Source organism: Aulonocara sp. 'chitande type north' Nkhata Bay, linkage group LG5 (genome assembly GCF_057382095.1).
Source record: "Aulonocara sp. 'chitande type north' Nkhata Bay isolate Kocher_YH1m ecotype deep benthic linkage group LG5, A_spYH_male_GT1.1, whole genome shotgun sequence".
Lineage (NCBI taxonomy): Eukaryota > Metazoa > Chordata > Actinopteri > Cichliformes > Cichlidae > Aulonocara > Aulonocara sp. 'chitande type north' Nkhata Bay.
The window spans coordinates 28,472,156-28,493,483 of NC_141348.1; the positions used below are offsets into that span (position 1 = coordinate 28,472,156).

Sequence of the window (21,328 nt, forward strand, 5' to 3'; positions counted from 1 at the left end):
CCTGTTTCATCAAAGTGCCAGGGAAGCGCTGCATCTTCTCTTTCACCAACAGCATCGTTTTGACCTTTGTATGCAATGCAGAGAAGGTACGAAGCAAAATACCACAATAACCCATTTTCCTATTGCTTTTAGGTAGAGCCACCCAGTTTGAAGCTCAGGTCTGTGATGCGTTCAGATAGTGGCTTTAGGAGTGGGGAGGGGGACTTTGCACGCCCACTCAGCTGTGCTCGGGACTCAGAAGCACCCCCTGTTTGAAAACATTCCGGATGTCGGTGCAGCTCAGTCTCATCTCACTCTCTTTTTCATGATGGGCCGCTTCCTCCTGCGCCGCAGTCCGACTTGAACAGATGGGTAACATCTTGAAAGACGTGCTCCGGCTCTGCCGTGAAAAGGAGGGCCCGGGGTTTCGTTCGCTGTAAGCGGCTGGTGATGAGAAATTATTTCCAGAGATGTCGCCGAGACTGCACACCTCCGTTATTTGGAAACCTTAAGACATTTCAGCGGAAAGTTTTTTTTTCTTTTCGACCTCGGATGGAAGAACTTTTGAGACAAAGCGGTAGCCACGGGGCTGTTTTCTCCCGTGTTTTGGTGAGTTAGACTTAAAATCACTGGATTTTGTTTCACTTCGCTGTTTATGAGTGACTAGTTTAATATGCAGCTGTGTTGGGAATTAGGTTTTGAATGATCTCCCCGCGTGTGTTTTTTTTTTCATGGACACGGAGCTGATATATTTCTACTACTAAACTGAACTACATTTGACGGCACATGTCATTCTTTAGCTTTTTGTATTATTGTTAGGCTTAATTCTACATGACAGTGGTTTGAGGGGGAAAATTACTAAAGTAGAAAGCAATAGTACTACTTAGTGCAAGTCTACAAATCTTCGTTGTATTTTATTAAAGTTTTAAGGTATTTGTACTCAGGGGCGTTTCCATGATTTTCTTTTTAAACAAACAAGAAAAGAGGGTGGTCCCCCAGGATTTCAAAATAAACACCAAATTAAACCACTTGAAAAATGATTGGAAGTTACGTGAGTGTGAATTATTTTGTGGACGCGCATCCTCCCTGAATGGAGATGTGGCTGACCGTCAACAGACCACAGTACCGAAACAACTACAAAGTGACAGAGCTAATAAAAAGTAGTTTGATTACAGTTACAGATATGTTTTTCCACACTGAAAGGTAGTAGGAAAGAGCAATGCCACATACAGTAGGAGAAATAATTATTTGATCCCCTGCTGAATTTGTAAGTTTGCTCCCTTACGAAGAAATGAAAAGTCTAGTCTAGTCAAGTCTTTTCACCGTAGCTTCATTTTAATGGAGAAAGACTGAAGGTCAACCAAAAATCCCCCCAAAATAAACCCCAAAAAAGTGATTTGCATGTTATTCAGTGAAATAAGTATTTGATCCCCAAATAACACATCATTTAGTACTTGTTGAAGAAACCCTTGTTGGCAAACACAGTAAGTGTGTAAGACGTTTCTTGTACTTGGTCACCAGGTTTTCTTCCCACACACACATATCTCAGGAGGGATTTTGGCCCACTCCTCTTTACAGAAACTCTCCAAATCCTTTAGGTTTCCTGGCTGCTGTTTGCCCCCTCAGTGCAGTGAAATCGTCCTGTACCCCAAAGCATAATGTTTCCACCTCCATGCTTTCTCTTCCTCCAGACACAGCAGGTCGACTTGATGCCAAAGAGCTCCATTAAGGTTTCATCTGACCGCAGCACTTTCTCCCAAACCTTCTCTGAATCACTTGGGTGTTCTTGGGCAAACTTCAAATGTACATGTGCCTTCTTGAGCAGGGGGACTTTGTGGGTGTTGCAAGATTTCAGTCCATTACAGTGTAGAGTGTTGCTGATGGTGTTCTCAGCAACTTTGGTCCCTACTGCCATCAGATTATTAACAAGCTCCTCCCATGTAGTTTTGGGCTGATCGAGCACCTTTCTCATGATCATCCTCACATGAGGTAAGATCTTGCATGGCGATCCAGACCGAAAGTTCTCACCTTCTTGTCAAGCTTCTTGCTTGTTGCTGATGTTCTTTTAGCCCTTTCCAGACCAAAGAGCCTTGGACAGCTCTTTGGTCTTGCCTATGGTAATAGTGAGTTTCGAATAAAAGAAGAAACTGATTATCTGGAGACAAGTGAACTTTATACATGTAATGACATTAAGAGTATGTTTAACTGATTGGTTGAGCAATTAATTGTCACGTGGACACACAGCCAATCCATGGAAGTCAGAGTGTGTTGTAGAAGATTACATATTTACCTTACTCAATGAGTTTCATGACTTGATACAATGTGGGGTTTTTCTGGATTTGTGATTGGTATTCTGTCTCTCTCCTTCAACATGAAACTACCATAAAAATTAGATACTGTTCATTTCTTTTCAAGCGAGCAAACTTACAAATTCATCAGTTAATCAATCAAATAATCAGTTAATGAATTGTTTCTCCCACTGTATACTCTTTTATTTATGCTGCTTTATGTTTATATTTCACTGCTTGTAAACTTTTATTCTTCTGAATTTGCAGACTTGAGATTTGCATAAAAAACTGTCCGTTTTTAAGTTATAATGCACTATTAATGGTGCAATGGTGCCAAACAGTCAGAATGCACCTTGACAATATATAACATCATTATGCTCTTTATGTGTTTAACCTAACTGTCCTACTAAGAGTACTACTAAGTACATTCATATTTGGTACCTTAGTACATTAAGCTGAATTAATACTAACTTCATGATTTCAGGTTGCACTCTGATTATACAGAGTCTCTGTTTTTTGTCAGTTAGTGATAAAAATGGAGGAAACCCGGCCCTGAGTGACACAATGTCTTGGGAGGAGTTCATCGAGCTCCGTGACCTCAGGTCGACCAAAGAGCAGATAGAGCTGACGGGGACGCGCGCTCCGTGCTCACCTCCGCGCCTAGAGAGAACCAACGCCCTGAGGATCAGCCCGGGAAGGGTCCCAGACCTACTGAGTCGTGTGGGCATTATCAGAGTCCTGAGCAGCAGCCAGGACCCACAGCTCACAGAGGAGAAAGGAGAGGGCCACGACTTCCAACCCTGTAGCCACGCTCAGCCCACGTGGTGCGACCTGTGTGGAGACTTTATCTGGGGCCTTTACAAGCAGAGCCTGCGGTGTGTCAGTGAGTTGGCTTACATATGCTTTTTGTGCATCTGGGTGTGTGCATGTGTCAATGCTTTGGTGCATTTGCATGAAATGAGCGTACTGACAGAAAGAGGAAATTTACTAACACAGAGGAAGAGGCAACCACCAGTGTACCTGCAAGCCCAGATTACAGTCATTCCAGCCTGATGGCTTAAACAAGGCTTCATACTAAATAAACATAAATGCTCTCTATGTTAACATTCTGGAAAAAATAAAGAGAATTGTTGCCTGTACAATTTTTATAATTATTCACATCTACCCAGTATCTAACCTGCATACACTTAAGGGTTTGGTTATTGTCTAGGCTGAGGTTCAGCTACACTCATATGTGCATTTGCAAAAGTTTCATTAACTGAAACCCACCTAAATAAAGAGCAGTGGTTTGTACAAAGCATTTAGTGTGGGGAAATAGGGGTCCCTTACTGTAACCTGAACAGGAAACATTGTCACAGTCTTTGCAAAGAGACATAAGCTTTCCAGCTGACTATATGTTTTCACAGCTGCATTCAGCTGATTGGAATTGCTATTTATATTTCTTCAAGTATTTGCAATTTATTTTATATACGTGACTATACGGTCTGGTACTTACATAATGCTTTTCTACACTATTGAAGCACTGCTGCATTCACCCATACACTCGTTTGTATGCATAAGCACTTTTAATCTAAGATTCACACTCCAGTGAATGCAGCCGGGCAATTTAGGGTTCAGTATCTTACCTAAGGATATTCCAACATGCAGACCAGAGGAGGCAGGGAATCAAAACAACATTGTTGTTTTACTAAAAACAGTGAATAACTGCAGGTAAAACTGTAGTAACCTTTACCCTCCAGCAGAGGAGAGGCAATCACACTTACACAACATTATGACTTTCATTTTGCACATTCTCATGTATGGCAACATGAGTCTAAACTCTAGGACTTTCTTCATTTACAGATTGTAAATTCACATGTCACTACCGATGCCGTGCCCTGATTCAACTGGACTGCAGCTGGGAACGAGGCTCCTTGGCTGACCCCACATGTGTCGTGGAGTACACCATAGAAACGGACACAAACGTGGTAAGGAGCTGTGCATTAGGAAGCTGACAGCTGACACGGCGCCCCTTTATTACTTTACTACCACCTTTGTTCTTAATCAGCTGCGTTGCTAGTTGGTTTCACTTGCTTTTTTATGCTAGCGTCAATGTCGCAAACTTTACACCGCATAACATACATCATTTCTTAAGACCTCTGCACTCTGCATGTTATGCAATGCACTGCCTGTTTTGGATTGCATGTTACTGTACTAGATAGGAAAGAAATCAGGAACAATAACAATAAATGCACACAGTTCACACCCCTTTACTAACTGCACACGATCAACTGAAAGTTGCACCACTCTTTCAGATTTAGTTGTATTTACTCTTAGCATTGAAACTCCAGACAGGACAAACATTTCAAATATAACATTGCTCAGGGGAAGTAAAGTCTTTCAAAGGGGAAGCTTGTCTGCAGAGGAACAGAAAATGTTACCTTGAACACTTTTTGTAAAATGTGGCTTAGTTTAGTCAGTCACAAAAGTGAAATGTCAGTTTTTAAAGTACTTAAGCCTGTTGTAAAACCTATGTGCGAATATGAAACATTCAAGAAAAAAAAAACAGAGCACACTACAGCAACAAATTTTCATAAGAATCATTGTCTATTGGGCATAGCATAAAGTACAAATACAGACAGGTATTGTCCAATCTACAGCATTAGTTTTATGTCTTAGTTCAGAAAAAGAAAGCTTTCATAGCAGTAGTAGTAATAGTAGTTCTGTCTGAAGTTTTTTTTAAATACAAAACTGGTGTTTTTCCTTCCCACTGTCACCATGTTCTTGCTCATAAGGGGGGTCGTTTGATTTTGGGGGTTTCTTTGTATTATTGCAGGGTCTTTACCTTCCATAATAAAGGCCTCGAGGCAACTGTTGTTGTGATTTAGTGCTACATAAATAAAATAAAATTGAATTGAATAGTACTTTATGGATTCCTGTGAAAAAAAGTACAGCCCATGATTCAGTAGCTTGTGGAACCACCTTCAGCAGAAATAACTTGCGCAATTATTTTCTGTATGACTTTATCAGTCTCTCACATACACATGTGGGAGAATTTTGGGTCCACTCTTCTGCGATGTTTTTCACTGTTGAGGTTTGTTAGTTTATGCACAGTTGTCTGAAGATCAGACCACAGCATTTCAGTAGGTTGAAGTCAAGCGTTTGATTGGGCCATCTTGACTCTTTTTCAGCCATTCTGTTTTAGATTTGCTGTTGTGATACGGATGATGGATGGCCTCACGTTTGACTCTAGATTATTTAGGTGTGCATGGTTGACTCAGTGACTGCCCAGGTATTGTGGCTGCTGTACAAGCACAAATCATTACTCCTCCACAACCATGCTTGACAGCTGGTATGAGGTGTTTCTGCTGATATGCGTTGTTCTATTTTCGCCAGGCATGCATTGTGGCCAAACATTTCCACGTTGATCTCATCTGTCCAAAGACCTTTTTTCAAATTGTACTGTCATGAATTTTAGCATTTGACATGCTAACTGAGGCCTGTAGAGTCTGAGGTTGGAATACTTTTTATTTTGCTGAGCATTGCTCTGTCTCTGGGTGGAATTTGCTGGAGAGATTGTAGGATTATGTTAACACACACCTGAATGCTTCAGACCAGCAAACTACCAAAACATCTGCTTTTATAGAGGTCCTCAATCTTGCTGATGATCAGTTATTAAGTTCATTTGATTAGCAACACCTGCCTGCTTTTTATCCTCTTAATTTCTATACCAGCAATAAGAATGTACTTAACTTTTAAAATCTCTGAAAACTTTCCTTCTTACATAAACTGTAAGCTCAGAACAAGCAGCTAAACTATTTTTAGATTTTCCTATCATATAAGTATGAAGTACCAGGAATTAGTTAACGGGTTCAGAGAAAATCTTTTATTCTGTTTTTAATGGGGTTTTTCAAGGCCAGTTAGGCTGCTGTATTCAATAGTAGAAGAAATCCCATCACAATCTTTTTTTTTTGTACCATGGTAGTATAATCCATTAAGTGGGAACTTAGTACAGTAGATATCCAGCAGAGCAGGTATCTTTTCATCATGTTAGCTGTTATTATTCACTTTATTAAGCGCCTGTTACTTATCAAAAGAATATAACTACAAACATAAACTTGAGCAAGCCGACACCAAGGCATGGCTAAAAAAACATGTTGGTATTTGAGCTTTTGTGTGCACACTTGCAGTCCTTGTATAATAGCAAAATGACTAGCTGCCAGGAAAATAACAGTCAAATTCAGAGCATTAAAAACCAAAAACAAATCACAGATATCTACTGACATTTTTGCAATACTACCCTCTGCAAACTATCATTCAAATGTTTCACTCTTAGCTCAGTAAGAGTGGGCTGCTCAGGTTAATATTTTGAACTGTTAGTTAATATTTGAATAATAAAGATGACACCGAGTCATACCTGTGCTATAGACATGCACAACCAGTACATAAATGTATGTTTATTGCAGTCATATTGACTGCTTGAGATGCCTGTACACCAGTGTGCCACCACTAACTTCAGATGCACCACAAATATTTTTGTTTTTGAATCAGTCCTGGTCGGCTCAATCTAAGAGCAGTATGGAGGTTTTCTGGGTTTAGCACCGGAAAACTCATTAGTTCACATTAGCAGGTTTCAGTGTATTTCCTTTTAATACATATCTGATCATATTTACCCTCTCCTTATTGATCTCTAAATGCACAAAGATGAAAAGAGATGTTCAAAAATACTTGAATCACTGTGCTGCTTGCTCTTGAATTGAGGTTCTTCTCAGTGTTATTTCCATATAACATGTTAATACCTTATAACATAACATATTGTCTGTGAAAACTATGGATGTTTTAGGTGAACAGAGGCAAGACTTTCATAAGACTTTGTCAGAAATTGTAAAGGCTGGACAAAAAAAACCAAACTAAACAACTGGTGTCCTGCAGTTTGAATGACGGTTATTTTGTAGCAATTTTGTCAACGTGTCTGATTTTAGTTATTTGGTAGCTAGATTTAGCCACAGAATATACAAACTTTTACATAAGTCTTTTCATCTTTAGTCATTTCACAGTAACACCTCCCCTGCTGGTTTGGGAGGTTTTTCCATTGCTGCACACAGGAACTGAAAATCTGGGCTGCAGCTGGAGCAGTTTTTTTTCTCTCTTTTAATTAGTAATCTAACACAGAGCTGCATTTTTCCCTAATTACTTAATGTGTGACCAGAAACTGTTTTGACACTAAAAGCTGATCTTGCTTTTAGTCTAGCTTTACAGCTTTACAGAAACCCAAGATTTTACAATAAGATTAAACAAACCCCCCCCCCCCCCCCCCCCCCCCCCAACAAAAAATTTGCATTTGGTCCTGATTCGCTACAGTATGGCACATACGTTATCTGTCTGTATCAACAGCTATACTTTTTCATTCATTTAGGGGTTTTATTTTTTCAGACTGATATGCGTTTTTGAGAGAAAATGTCATTGCAACATTTCAGTGCTCGCTGTAATATATTTAGATTGCTTGTATTTTCTGAACAGCCATCAAAAAAATAAAACATATTATATCTATATTAATTAAAATCAGGGGAGGGGAAGAAAATACCCAGAATAAGCAACTGATGAATAATGTGAAACGCATTTTGGTGAAACTGACTGTGAAACAGTAGTATCATTATTAAAACAGGAACTGCCTTCCAGTCCGTGTCAGCTGGGTAGGCTCCAGCACCCCCGTGACCCTAAGTTGGACGAGTGGTTAAGAAGGTGGATGAAGTGATTTAAGGATCATGCTTTTTCATGTGACTTTTAATGTGCTCATCATGTGGATTGTTTCATAGCTTGTACAACTGTATAGTTTTATGTTAAGGGAGGTTTGGGGTAATTACTTTGGCTTATCTCGACTTGAGTTTAGACAAACTACTGACGGACGAGACAGAAAGTCTGTGTTCGAAATGAGATGGATTTGCAGGAAGTGGATACTCATGACAGAGTCTATTTATGCTTTTAGTGGGGGATGGGTAGTAGAAACAGGAAAGATTCTTATGGTGACTTCTTACATTTCCTTTGTGTTCAGGCACATGTCTTTTAGCTAACTGCTATACTTCCAGCCTTCTTGACATAATTACACCCCAAAAGCTGAAATAATTCTTTAGAAGTCACCAACTCATATCTTGGTATAATACAACAAATCGTCAAATTGAGCTACCAAGTTGAAACACGGGTATGTCTCAAGCCCTGTAAGCTTTTATCTATATCAGATGTTATGATGTGTTTCCTAGCAACCAGGCCTAAATGACCCATATTTAGCATTTGTGCACTTACAGTTGTGGTCAGAAGTTTACAGACTCATCGTGGGCATGAATGTGATGGTAGTTTTGGTCTTTTAATGATTTCTTTGAACAATTCTTTTTTCCAGGGTGGAACAATTGGACAGCATTCATCTTTAATTCCTTTAAAAAAACAAGAATTGGGTGCAGAAGTCTGAATTTTGGATTTTCTCTAATCCACATGGGCTCAGAAGTACATATACAACTAAGCCAGTATTTCATTAAATGTTCCTTAGCACCTTAATGCAAAGCTTTTGGTTTCCATCAACAAGCTTCTGGCATGATTCTGTCTGACCACTCTTCTTGGTCGACTTCATTTAATTGGTTGGTTTCCTGGCACAGACGTGTTTTCAAGCAAATTTTCAAAGGGGTTGAGGTCGGTGCTTTAAAAAGGCCATTCCAGAAGCTTAATGCTAGCCTGCTTTTTCCATTGAAAAACAAGCTGTGATGTAGCTTTGGGATTATTGTCCTGCTAGAACAACTAATTCTGCACAAGTTTCAACGGTACAGCTGCTGATTTAATTTAGGTAGTCCTCCTTCTCCATTATTCTATCCACTTTGTGCAATATACCAGTACCACTTGCAGCAAAACAGCCACAGAACATGATGCTACTGCCACCGTGCTTGACCGTTTTTGTTTACTCCTTCAAACATAAGTCTTATTGAGGGCAACATTTCAATCTTTTTCTCATCTGACCATATGACTTTTCTCCAGAATGCATTTGGCTTGTCAGTGTGGGCAACTGCAAATTTCAGTCGAGCTTGAAGGTATTAGTTTTGGAGCAGGGGCTTCTTTATTGGTAAGCATCTTCTTAGTGTTCAAGCAGTTTCCAGGGCAGGCTTCAGGCTTCAGGCTTCCTGGGTTGTTTATGAACATCCAAACTATATTTCCTTTCATCTGAGGGTGAAAGTTTGGTTCTTCTTCCCGATCTTGGTAAAGTGGTGACACTAATTACAGTACAAGTCATTTAGAAATGCTTTCATGAAACCTTCACAACTTATTGAAATCTACAATTTGCCTTCCCAGACTTCTTTATTATTTTGTGTCAAGCAAATCTTTTTCATGTTGGCAAAAAAACCCCAGAATAATTCAAACCCGTTCTCCCAATTCTTGTTTTTTTAAAGTAACTAAAGGTGTATCCCCACCCTGGGGGAAAAAAGGACAGTTCAAAGAAGTCATTAAAAGTCTGTGAAATTCAAAGCCATGATGAGAGTATTTTTCACAAGAACCACCTTTTAATTTTACATTTAATGGGTATATGTCTAATAAGTGTACTAGTACACCTGTTATTTTAGACCTTGTGCAGCTGACATGGTCCCTTAATCGTGAATAAATGTAAACACATTTTGCTGTATACAAACTTGTAATCAGCCCCATATTTATTTTGTATTTATATAAACAAAATCTACCAGAGGTGGTCTTTACTTTTCTCATTGGGAATATCAGTTTGCTGTAGGGCTGTAGCATAATGAATTGCATTGTGGGAGTTGTAGGCTCCAGTGTTATGGGATGGCATTTTTCTAAGAAAGTAAAATAATCAATACAGCACCATTTAAATTTTCTATTGATCAACACTGAATAACGAGACATAAAAACATAATAAAGCTACATAACTGTTAGATACGTTAGGTTGGCATGGTAAATACAGTTTTAATATTTGTATTTAGTGCAAAAGTTAAAAAATGCTAGCAGCGAGCCCCAGCATCACATGACTGGGTCAGCGGTCCGTGGGGACACAGAAGGTCCACCAGCAGCACCCCCACGCTGGGAAAAAAGGGCAGAAAGACGGGTGAAACAGGGCTTTGAGGAGAGGAGAGGGCTTTGGTATTTCCCGTGCTGTCCAATCACTGCCGGCTGAAGCGGTTTGTGTATTTCCAAACTCAGCGGACCTGGGTGGGGCCTCTTCGGGGGAAGGAAGCGGGGCATCTAGGGCGGGGACCTGCACACATCCTGTTTCACACAGAGTTTGTACGGCGGAAACGTGGCTGGTAGGCTGAGTTTGAGGAGAAGATTCGTGAGATCTTGTTGATAGTCGTCGACATTTTTTAGCGGTATTTTGTCCTGCGCGAGATTATTTAATATTATCGTTAAAAGCTAGCACTGTTGCCGGTTAGGACTTTTTGTAAGGCATAGTTCAGTCAGTAAATTCCAATTAAGCTCAATCGAGAGCGATTCGGGGTAACAGCGTAGTAAAGTTAAAGGTTCCCGACTCTCTTATTGGATATATGCCGGTAGTCAGCATGACCACCGCGGCTAGCAGCTCGGATAAAACTCCCTCCTTTGAGATGACCTGGGGCAGCTCCACCAGCAGCGGCTACTGCAGCGACTCGGACTCTGACTCCGAGTTCGAGCAGTACTTCACCGCCCGGACATCTTTCTTCCCCAAAATCCGAAAAGATACTGTCAGTCCCGCAGTTAAGCAGGTGAGAAATTTTACAAGTTTAAAAACACATAGGTTTCATAAAAATCATTAGCTTTAAAATAAAGGGGAAGTGAAACTGTGGGTGTTTCGCAGCAGGACTGTATTCTCGCGTTATTTCCCCATTTCTGCTTATTAGCTGTCAGTGTTGGGTCTGTTATTGAGTTGTGTTTGTGTTCTTTTACTTCTGGGATGAGTTGCTGGGCGTCCTACTTTGTAGATGCTGCTGGGAATGAGTTGTTTTGCTCAAAGGAACCCCAGCAGACTAGATGGTTGGCAAGCCTGCAAGGCTCAAGGGTGGAGTTCCTCTAGTTCTAAGTAAACAGGTTAAAGACTTGTGTGAACTTTTTAAAATGCAAATGAGCACTCGTTACGTCTAGATTACACACACATACCGGTATATATGTGTCTTGTTGTAACAAGCACAGACCCACAGATGAACCTGTGACGCACTCAAGTTTCCAGCCAAACACCCACCATTCATTGACTCTCAGGTTGTTCACATTAATTTCTCAGTCACACATGAGTCATGGAGTGTTTTGGATTTCTTCATTTTCTTATCTTTTAGTCATACGCACACCCACATGGGTATCGGGTTTCTTTCCTGTGAGATGTGGGTACAGTTTACTGTAGAAATATTTGACTCTCCCTTTGCCAGCCGGCAGAGGCACAGTTGTGCATAATTTTCTCCCACCACTTATTGACTTTATTGATTTGTTTAACAGCAGCATATTAACTCTACGGCCCATGGATCTCCCTAGACATTTGCAGCTATGGATCTTTCTGGATGTCTAATTAACAATCTTTCTTAGGCAGTGTGTGGTTCAGCAGATAATTAAGCAAAAGGTAGCCTATAAGAATTCGCATTTGTTTTTTAATCTCACATTTACTGGCAGTCCTGCATCTACAATATTGGCTACTACTCCTGAGAAAACCCCTACCATGAATAATTATAGTGTAAATTGGAAGACACAAGAAAACCTGATTTTTAATCTGGCAGCCCTGCATCTGCTGGGGGGGCAAATGTGCATGACTGAAACATGACTGGGAGTTTGCGGTTGCTGAGGCAGCTGACTTCACAGGATGTGCCTGCAAAACAGAGGAGGGCATTGTCTCTCCCGCTTGTGAGAGCCTGTGAGGGGTGGCTATTTTTACATGAACACCAAGTTGAGGAATGCAGCGCAGAGCCGTTGGCCACAGTCATCATTGCAAACAGCTGCAAGTTGCAAACCCCCTCCCTTTTCCTCCCTCTTCCTCCTCCCTCCCTTCTCCCATCAGCCCTCCTACATGGAGGCATCAGAGCCGCTGAACTGGATTGGACAGAGCTGACATCATTGTGTTCGCCTCTTTTGCTGCGTTGTCCGGAAGTTGAAAGTCTGATGCAACTGGTGTTCGCTGTTAGAAATGCCGAACATCAGTTAAAACCAGCTTTTACTCTCGTGTTTCAGCAGTATTGCTGAAGAAAAAAAACACGGAAGACTTGTTTAAATCAAATTTGACTGACATTACAACTTTTTTTCCCTCCCTTGTTAAAACACCCTAAAAATGAACACTGGGCTTTTTCAACACTAATGCAGGGTTTTTCCTGCATATAATTTTTTTTTCCACATTGACCAAAAAGATTTTGGCCAACCACCAAAGGGAAACCAACAGAACTGTGATTTTTAAACCAGTTGTTTTTAAATGGGGTTTAATTCACTTGAGCTTAAGATGCATTTTAATTATCAAATGTCCAGAAAAAAATAAAAAGGCAGAAAATGTCTTAGATTTTTCTTGAGTAAGTGGCCACGGGGACATGGTCTTGTGTAGTCACCCTCTCAAAGGCTCATTTTGAGCGGGAAAATCCCTGTAATGCTGTAAGACACAATCATATAAAGGGCCTTTCCTCTGCTAATCAGTGTTTTGTCCTGCTCTCTGGCTTGTCCCTGCTTTTTTTTGAGGTGAGCACTGACACCTGGTGGTTAAAGACTGTAACTCTTCTGTTCCTTCCAGGATGAACAGATTGAATTGAGTAAGCAGGAGCTGACAGTGGTGGACATTCAGCAGAAAGTGAAGGAGTACAATGCTCAGATCAACAGCAATCTGTTCATGAACATGGTGAGCTGTGATTCTTCACAACAAATCCCTGCTTTTCCCTCCAAAGCATTTTTATCTTTTAGTTTAATATTTGTTTTTTTCCCTTTAACAGAACAAGGATGGGTCCTACACCGGCTTCATAAAGGTGCAGTTCAAGCTGGCCCGACCCGTGTCTGTTCCCACCCCAAAGAAAGGAGGCAACGACACAGGCGGGAGGCGGGCCAGCGGAGTGAAGCGGCGCACCTCTTTCTACCTGCCGAAGGACGCGTCCAAGCATTTGCACATAAGTTCTCGAACTTCGGCTCGTGAGGTCATCGAGGCTTTGTTGAAGAAGTTCACCGTTGTGGACAATCCCGCCAAGTTTGCTCTATTTGAGCGCAGCGAGCGTCACGACCAAGGTATTCTGCTTTAACATTAAATCGTGATTTCGTTTCTTTTTTTATTTAATGTGTTTGGTGATCGCTAAATGGTTTCTTTCTCCTCCAGTTTATATCCGTAAGCTGTCTGATACCGAGCGTCCCCTTCGTCTGCGTCTGTGCGCTGGACCGAATGAGAAAGTCCTCAGTTTTGTGCTGAAAGAGAACGAAACTGGCGAAGTCAATGTGAGTAAAACATAAACAGCTCTACATCCAACACGTATGGATCGTTCACCTTCAGATATACCAATTTAACTTCTCTCTCGCTCTCGGTTGCAGTGGCATGCCTTCTCCATGCCCGAGTTAAAGAACTTCCTGCGGATTCTGCAGCGTGAAGAGGAGGAACATATCAAGCAGATCGTGCAGCGCTACGCGTTGGCTCGCACTAAAATGCAGGAGGCTCTGGCTGGCTCAACGCCCGGCTGAGATGCCTACGCTCAGAGGGGCTTTAGCGTGCACCTTTCGGCTGGACGATCGCCAGAAGTTGACCGGCCATCGATGCATTCAAAGATCCCAGAGAATCCAACTCCAAACGCCTCTTGGTGAACGAGAGTGTGAGACAGGGCGCGAGACTATGAGAGAGAGAGAGCGCTAGCGCGAATGTGCATGTGAGATGATGTGAGAGATGAGACGTGCCTTACACCTGGAGAGTCTGATGTGCCTGAGAGAATGAGTTGAGAGAATTGACGACTGGCAGATGAGACAGTAATGTCTTTAGCTTTTGGTTACTGTAGGATTATCCTGCACCTCAGCTGTGTTATTTTTCCAGAAAACCAAAATTGGTAATATTTCAAATAATGCATTTAATCCCCTTTGCCTTCACTCAACAACCCACCATAATAATGATGCTTCTCACCCTCGGGTTAAACACATACTTGCTGCAAGGTATTTGGATTTTCACTTGACCTAAGCTCCGAGTCTGCCATGTCCTCTCTTACACCCCTGATGGGTGCAACTCTGAATTTCACTGACAATTTGTGAGTGTGACTGATGTATGGACATTTGTATGGAACTATGAATGTCTGCGAAAACAGTGCCCAAGTCACCCTGGTTGACTGGAACCTTGAATGAATATTTCTTTGGATGTGTTTAACTGGAAGTTTCCTGTCATTCCTTTATATCTTTGTTTTGTTCTGTCCTTTAAAACAAAATGTTTGTCTTCTGTCACTCTGTTCACTTTCACTGTATGGAAGTCTATGCACAAATTTACTTGTTGTAGCAATCTTAAGAATGTCGTGACTAATGTGCACTGCGTTTAGTAAAGAATTACCAAAAAATCTATTACGTTTTTGTATTTTTTTTCTTTTTTTTACAGGTGCAGTGCTGTGAAAAAGCATTTGCCCCCTCTCAAATTTTCATTATTTATTAATTTTTTTTTATTGCGTATTTGTCACATTTAATGTTTTAGATCATAAGCTCATTTCAATATTAGACAAAGGCTTATCCAGGGCTGGGTTGTGGGGCCAGCAGCAAACCGAGAGCCAACTCACCCAGGAGCAATCCAAGACAGATACCCGAACCACCTTAACACTTTTCAATACAAAATGCCCCCACCCTTTTTTTAATGATGACTATATTTATTAAGGCCAAAACAAAACAACACAAACAGCTATCGAAACCAATCTGGTCCTATGTGGGGAAAAAGTAATTGCTACCTAAGCTGGTTGTGTCACCCATGGCAGCAAAAACGGCAGTGAACTGTTTGCGATAAAAGGCATTGAGGAATTTGGCCCGATCTTTGCAGTATTGTTTTGGGACACATTGGAGTGTTTTCAAGCGTGAATGGTCTGTTTAAGGTCACACCAAAGCATCTCATCTGTCCTCTGAAAAGTCTTGGGAATCTATAGGATCTTTTTTTGTTCGCTCGTGGCATAGATATGCTCTTGGGACTAATTTTGATACACTGGCCACTCCTGGGAAGGTTAACCACTGTCCCAAAGCTTTAAAATGGCTTTATAACCCTTTCCTGACTGATAGACGTCAATGATTATTTTGTTGCTGTTCTGGAGAGATCTTTAAACTGCTTCCCTTTGTTAAACAAGTCTTATTTAAGTTATGTTTTGATTCGACAGGTCTGAAAGTAATCAGGGTTAGGTCAGGGTTTTTTTTTAACGAAATGGGGGTAAATACTTTCTCACAGTACAGTGTGCATACTATACATTTTTAAATTCAGATATAGGTATGAACACCCACTTTAAACATAAAAAAAGATTCATTTAACGCACCTTTGAATAAATTCTTTAGTTAAATATTGGTGACGTTTTTTCTTTAATAGTCGGTCAGATCAGCTGATCTCCATCGTCGGTCGGACAGCAACGGCCAGCGCTAGCTAAACATAGCTAGTAGTAAAAGTTATGACAGGACATGTCAGGTTTAGTGTACCATAAGGTAAGATGTTTGTCAGAATCCCGTGTATAAAGCAGCAGTGTGTTTGCAGACTCGTCTATTGTTTAACCTGCGTCTGTAGTCGGAAGCTAACAGTCTGTTAGCTTACCTCACCTAACTGTGCAGGTACCGTTAGCCGGTAGTCATTAGCCACATGTAGGTCACCACACATCAAACGGGCGCCGTTGCAAAATATTAGACGATGTACAATATATTGTGAAGCCGTGGGTGTGTTTTTAAGTAACTTGTAAGGTGTCAAGCGTTTTGAGTGACACTTAATGCGTTTAGGTTCGGCTTTTTTGTGGCCCGTTGGTTAGCTTACGGTGAAGCTACCGTAGTGTAACGTAACGATATAAAACAGACGGAACTTTTTTTTATAGAAGTGAAGAAGCCCCTTGAAATATCTCATACCTAGTAAGTCTAGTTGCCTTGTCTTTCAAGCTCTCAAGATTATACTTAGATGTTTCTGAGTTTAGCTTGGCCATTTTCTGCCAACAGAGTCCTCTGTGCACCAAAATAGAGCCAGCAGTCAGTAAGCAAACAACGTCTTAACAGCTGGCAGCTGAGTAAACAGTTCACTCGGACACCAGACAGTGAAATTTACTTATTTATGTACTTTCACTTTTCAGGTTCTGACCTTGGTAAGCAATTGAGCATCTGGCTACCAACCAGACTGAACGCTCTAATCTGAGACTAACTATGCCTTATCTCTGAGAATGGGAGGAAGTGGATCCAAAGCCAAAGGTGTCTGGCCTTTCTCAGGCAGCGGAGGCGAGTCAGGAAATGATGGGAACGAGCAGTCTCTGGCCCGGCTGAAAGGCTCTAAGAATGCAACACCATTTGTTTTTACAAGGAGAAGGTAAATAAATAATACAGTGGATATGCTGTTGAAAGGACGTTTTCTATCCCACCCTTGAGTTTGAAAATAATCCATGCACACAATACTAACACATACATTTGCTATGCAAATTACACTCGCCCTGAGACAAAATGCAAGCCTAGTTAGCAGTTCCAAAATATTATTTAAATTACAAAAACAGCTCTTGAGGAATACTGCCAAAATGGCATTTTGCTTTTGTCCTAAGTTCTTAATAAGCAAATTGCATGCCAAATATTAAAGGTCATCTTTAATTAATTTTTTGTTTTGATTTTGTTGACATGTCTTAAACTGTCATATCCCACTAAGTCATTTCTTATCCTGATAACAATATAAATCAATATAGTGCATTTATTGTAAATTCTGTGAAAGGTTTATATAATCACCACGCGGAATCACCCGCTCTAAACACTGAGTTAAACTGGCGCCGATTTCTTTTGTACATTTAACTTAAATAATCAAAAGTGAAATAATTATGGGCCTTGTGTGGAGTTACCCATAGTGACACATACTAGATGACCCTACGCATTCCCCATGACTCAAGTGCTTCCCCAAAGCCTCTGACTATCATTACTGCTCCTGTATGGTTGTATCCTGTTGTCAGGATAATAGCCTGTCTGAAAATATCGACTGCAGATTGTTCAGTTTTGGATGAAGTGCAATGTTAAGCTCATACACCGATGTGTTGTTCGAATTGTTCACATATCTGTTGTTGCAGCATAATATGTTACGTCGTGGATTTCCTCCAATACTTTGGCTCGACACTTGTAATATAAATGAGATAAACAGACTTGTGCTAAGTGCTTTTGGTTGGGGATTGTATACCTTAAGTCGAGTGTTTTGACCAATGCACAAAATCTATTTCTAGATATAAGTTGAAATGACTGCCATTATCTTTGTGAGTCTTTATTATGTGGTGTACCACAGGCAAGAACTTGTTCCAACATTTCAGTCTGAGGTTTATTAACACTTGATGGCTCTCTTTTGTTTCCCATTTGTAAATTCTCTTTGTGCTGTGTAGAAAAGTTTTGTTGTGTGTTGCCTGTGGTGGGCACCGGTGGTCCACATCAGACTTTTCATTACCAAACCATGTCCATTTTACAGATTTAACCCCCACATTTAGGAATGAGCTCTGCAATTTGTTTTGGCTGGTCCTTCTGGGATGTCATGGTGACTATTGCAAACCATCATTTAAGGCAGCGAAAAAATTCTGTAGTAAAAGCAATAAACAATAGTGTATAATATGAAAATGATAAACGTTTTAATATTGTCATCTCACATATTTCATTGTATCACAGAGCCCTAAATCAAAGAATAGTAATTATGCACTGCAATATTTGCAGCTCTGTTACCGAAACCTATTTAGCATAACACAACAGTGCCATGACAAAGAGGAAGGGACATAACTGAGTCATGTGCTAACACTAGGGGTGTGTTTTCCGATCTATTTTGATTAGATCGAGTGTGTCATTTTAACTGCAACCCTTTTACCCGTATTAGCAAAGTAGAAAAAAATAATTTGAAAGCTTCCTTTCATTCTTTTATTTATATACAGTGGTCTGAAAAAGTGTTTGTCCACTTCCTGATTTTCTATTTTGTGTGTTTGACACACCTAAAACTTTCAGATCATCAAGCAAATGTAAATATTAGACAAAAATAACACAAGTAAGCACAAAATGCACTTTCTAAATAAAGTTTTAATTATTAAGGGGGGAAAAATCCAAACCTGCATGGGCCTGTGTGAAAAAGTGATTACTCCCTAAATCTAATCACTTGTTGGGCCACCCTTAGCAGCAACAGACTGCAATCAAGCATTTGTGATGCCTGGCAAAAAGTCTTTTACAGCGCAGTGGAGAAATTATGGCCCACTCATCTTTGCAGAAATCACCCACATTGGAGGGTTTTCAAGCATGAACCACCTTTTTATGGTCATACCACAGCATCTCAATCGGATTCAGGTCACACCACTTCAAATCACTCAAACTATATTTACTTGCATGGAGTTAGCATGCATATAACAGAAACACGTTACAAACCTAAAAAAATATTAAACCACATTTCTGTGGTTCTTGTCACATTCATTCAAGTTACCATATTCTTTTTATATCATCTAATCCTAGATGATTTTCTTTGCTCACAAGGGTTTAATCTATTGACTTTGTAATAGTTTGAATAACTGTATGAGAGGTTTATTTGAGAGGAAGATTTGAAAATAAATACTAAAATGACTTTAAACTGAAAAGTTGGGCAAAGCAGATTCTGAAAGTTGCTTAAATTAATATAAGTTGGGTCTTATATGAAGTTGAATGAATAGTCACTATCTTTAATAAATTCTTGAGTGTTAAATTAAATTATTTTTTTGTACTTGATGACAAAGTACACAGCAACTAAAATAGCTCAAAAAGTGGATCTTTGATGCCTGGGCAGATCTGATCAGCTGATGGTTTACTATTTGTTATTTTTAAATACATACCAGAAAACTATAAAATAAAGGATGATATTAAAAAAGAAATTACATTTTTATATAATTTTTAAAGCCTGTTTTGTCCTCCATTTGTAGAATGACCCTTATCTACTCACCCATTCAAATGCCTAGTACTACCTAGTAGCATATTTTTTTTGTGCCAGAGTGGCATTTGTGCATTTACAGTTTTATAGGCCACACTTTACTTTATTACTGAAATATTGTCCCACTTTAAACTGTCCACAGTAAGATTTCTAGATTATTCTTGATTTCAAAGCCAATAATTTTATTCCTAGTGGAGTTAAGCATTAATGTCAAAATAATCCAGTAAATAATTTTTGTCACATTTAAAAACCCAGACAAACCAAAAAGGCACATTAATAAATACATGAGGCTCAAACGTTGGAGGGGAGTGAGAAATTTGGGTGGGAGGGGGGTTTGTTGTTGTTGGGTTTTTTTTGTTTTTTTAAACTTGACAACCGTTTTAGATGCGACTATCAGCAAGCAAGTAACGCCTACACCTCCTCTATGTTAATCCTGACACAATTGTCCACCTTCTGTGTTGGCAGTTCTTTGTATTATGATGAGGACGGTGACCTCGCCCATGAATTCTACGAGGAGACGGTCGTGACAAAAAATGGCAGAAAGAAGTCCAAGTTGAAGAGGATCCAGAAAAATCTAATTCCACAGGTGAGCTAGGAACACGCTTTTGCAGTGGCAGGGCGATATAGGGTCAGTGCCATCACTCCTTTTCCTTTTTCCAGGGAATTGTGAAGCTCGACCACCCGTGTATTCATGTCGATTTCCCCATCGTCCTCTGTGAGGTGTGACACGTTGCACAGTGACCGGTCTACAATGACGTGCAGCCACAGATCCTCTTTGCTGAGCATCATTCAAGTCTCGAGAGCTGCAGTCAAGAACTGCCGAATGGGGCTTGCAGAGGAAAAAGGAAAATTCAAACTGTCACATGAAAAATGATATATTGAATTAAATGTTATACATTTGAATTCAACAAGTCTTTATTTTGACATTCACAAAAATAGTGATGGTACAAGTTGTGTTTCCACTACCCAGCTGATATGTATGCAGACTTGGAGAATACTTCGGATGAATTCGTGTTTCTCCTGTTGAGTTTTTTTTTGTTTGTTTTTTTTAATTTTGCAGGGCAAAACATCTGTGACGTGAAAAGGGTTTAATGGTTCATGCCTTCTGTGAGATGTAGACTCTGTATGTGTCTTTGTACATGTGCTAGTTTTGGGTTCATGTGTGAACTACAAATGCAAGATGTATTTGCAGGGTGGGAATGATGAGGGATTGTGGAATTTGTATATATTTATGTTCTGTATTGTCACGTCTGAGTTAGTCTCAGTTATTGGCGCTCAGACCTGCACTAGTGAACATAATGTACTGTAAATAACATCAGATTTCTTAGTTGAAAATACTTGAATAAATGGTTTATTGAGCAAAATCACTCTTCTTTTTTTTTTGTGTTATTTTTCATATTGGCTGAAGCTTTCTGGTGCAGTTCATCTTGTTTATTGTTACTGCACTGGGATGTTTGACCTTACAGTGCAGAATAAAAAGTTAGACACCGGAAGACCGTGTTCTCATTTATCATATTAGGAAGTGAAGTTCTTCCCCTTACATCTGAGTTTAGGTCCTGGATTTACACTAGTGTGCAAAAAGTCTTTAGTCACCCTTCCTTTCTTTGTATTTTGCTGGGAAAATGGGAAATCGGTGCAGTGATTTATTGAAATTTGCAGACGTAGATGGAAACACAACATACGAGGTCAAAAACAGTTTTTCCACAGTTTTAACAAGCTTGAAAATCAAGATTTGTTACAACTACTTTTATTTTTCCACACGGCCTAAACTTTTGCATTCAAGCTTTATTCTTCAGGAATAGTTCTCCAGGTTTATTGAAGGACTTTCAGAGTTTTGGTTTTTGGCTCCCTTTTGTTCTCTGTTGATATGATCCCACACTGCTTCATTAATGTTGAGGTCCAATCCATGGTTGAGACTTCCACTGTATGTTTTACTTTCCAGGTGTTATGGCAGGTCATTGTCATCCTGAGAAATGAAGCCTTTGTCAATCAAATGCTTTCCATATTATTTTGCATGGTGGATCAAAATCATATG

At 40.0% G+C, this 21,328-nt stretch overlaps 2 protein-coding genes across 7 annotated transcripts; both read left to right on the forward strand.

Moving 5' to 3' along the window:
• Nucleotides 1-113: 113 nt before the first annotated feature.
• LOC147330870 (ras association domain-containing protein 1-like) lies at nucleotides 114-15,237 on the forward strand. 3 transcript variants are annotated; one of them, XM_086292761.1, is made up of 7 exons: nucleotides 114-588; nucleotides 2,791-3,150; nucleotides 4,110-4,234; nucleotides 12,964-13,068; nucleotides 13,160-13,445; nucleotides 13,534-13,649; nucleotides 13,743-15,237. In XM_086292761.1, the coding sequence occupies exons 2-7, from the start codon at nucleotides 2,832-2,834 to the stop codon at nucleotides 13,887-13,889; spliced, it is 1,098 nt and encodes a 365-aa protein (XP_086148887.1). In that variant the 5' UTR covers nucleotides 114-588; nucleotides 2,791-2,831; the 3' UTR covers nucleotides 13,890-15,237. The 3 variants fall into 3 exon arrangements, with proteins under 3 accessions (XP_086148887.1, XP_086148888.1, XP_086148889.1); XM_086292762.1 differs by having other exon boundaries at nucleotides 2,795-3,150; XM_086292763.1 differs by lacking the exons at nucleotides 114-588; nucleotides 2,791-3,150; nucleotides 4,110-4,234 and adding an exon at nucleotides 10,237-10,975 and having other exon boundaries at nucleotides 13,743-15,234.
• Nucleotides 15,238-15,291: 54 nt separating this feature from the next.
• Nucleotides 15,292-20,660, forward strand: tusc2a (tumor suppressor 2, mitochondrial calcium regulator a). Of its 4 annotated transcripts, XM_086292768.1 has the most exons (5): nucleotides 15,877-16,262; nucleotides 16,347-16,380; nucleotides 16,478-16,707; nucleotides 19,759-19,879; nucleotides 19,954-20,660. In XM_086292768.1, the coding sequence occupies exons 3-5, from the start codon at nucleotides 16,565-16,567 to the stop codon at nucleotides 20,017-20,019; spliced, it is 330 nt and encodes a 109-aa protein (XP_086148894.1). In that variant the 5' UTR covers nucleotides 15,877-16,262; nucleotides 16,347-16,380; nucleotides 16,478-16,564; the 3' UTR covers nucleotides 20,020-20,660. The 4 variants fall into 4 exon arrangements, with proteins under 4 accessions (XP_086148891.1, XP_086148894.1, XP_086148892.1 ...); XM_086292765.1 differs by lacking the exons at nucleotides 15,877-16,262; nucleotides 16,347-16,380 and adding an exon at nucleotides 15,292-15,851; XM_086292766.1 differs by lacking the exon at nucleotides 16,347-16,380.
• Nucleotides 20,661-21,328: the final 668 nt, after the last annotated feature.

Bases quoted from the DNA above. Each gene is read 5' to 3' on its own strand.
- tusc2a (XM_086292765.1), top strand. From the start codon at position 16,565: ATGGGAGGAAGTGGATCCAAAGCCAAAGGTGTCTGGCCTTTCTCAGGC. The intron at 16,708-19,758 runs GTAAATAAATAA...CTGTGTTGGCAG, and splicing joins TTTGTTTTTACAAGGAGAAG to TTCTTTGTATTATGATGAGG. The intron at 19,880-19,953 runs GTGAGCTAGGAA...TCCTTTTTCCAG, and splicing joins AGAAAAATCTAATTCCACAG to GGAATTGTGAAGCTCGACCA.
- LOC147330870 (XM_086292761.1), top strand. From the start codon at position 2,832: ATGTCTTGGGAGGAGTTCATCGAGCTCCGTGACCTCAGGTCGACCAAA. The intron at 3,151-4,109 runs GTGAGTTGGCTT...CTTCATTTACAG, and splicing joins GCAGAGCCTGCGGTGTGTCA to ATTGTAAATTCACATGTCAC. The intron at 13,446-13,533 runs GTATTCTGCTTT...TTTCTCCTCCAG, and splicing joins CAGCGAGCGTCACGACCAAG to TTTATATCCGTAAGCTGTCT.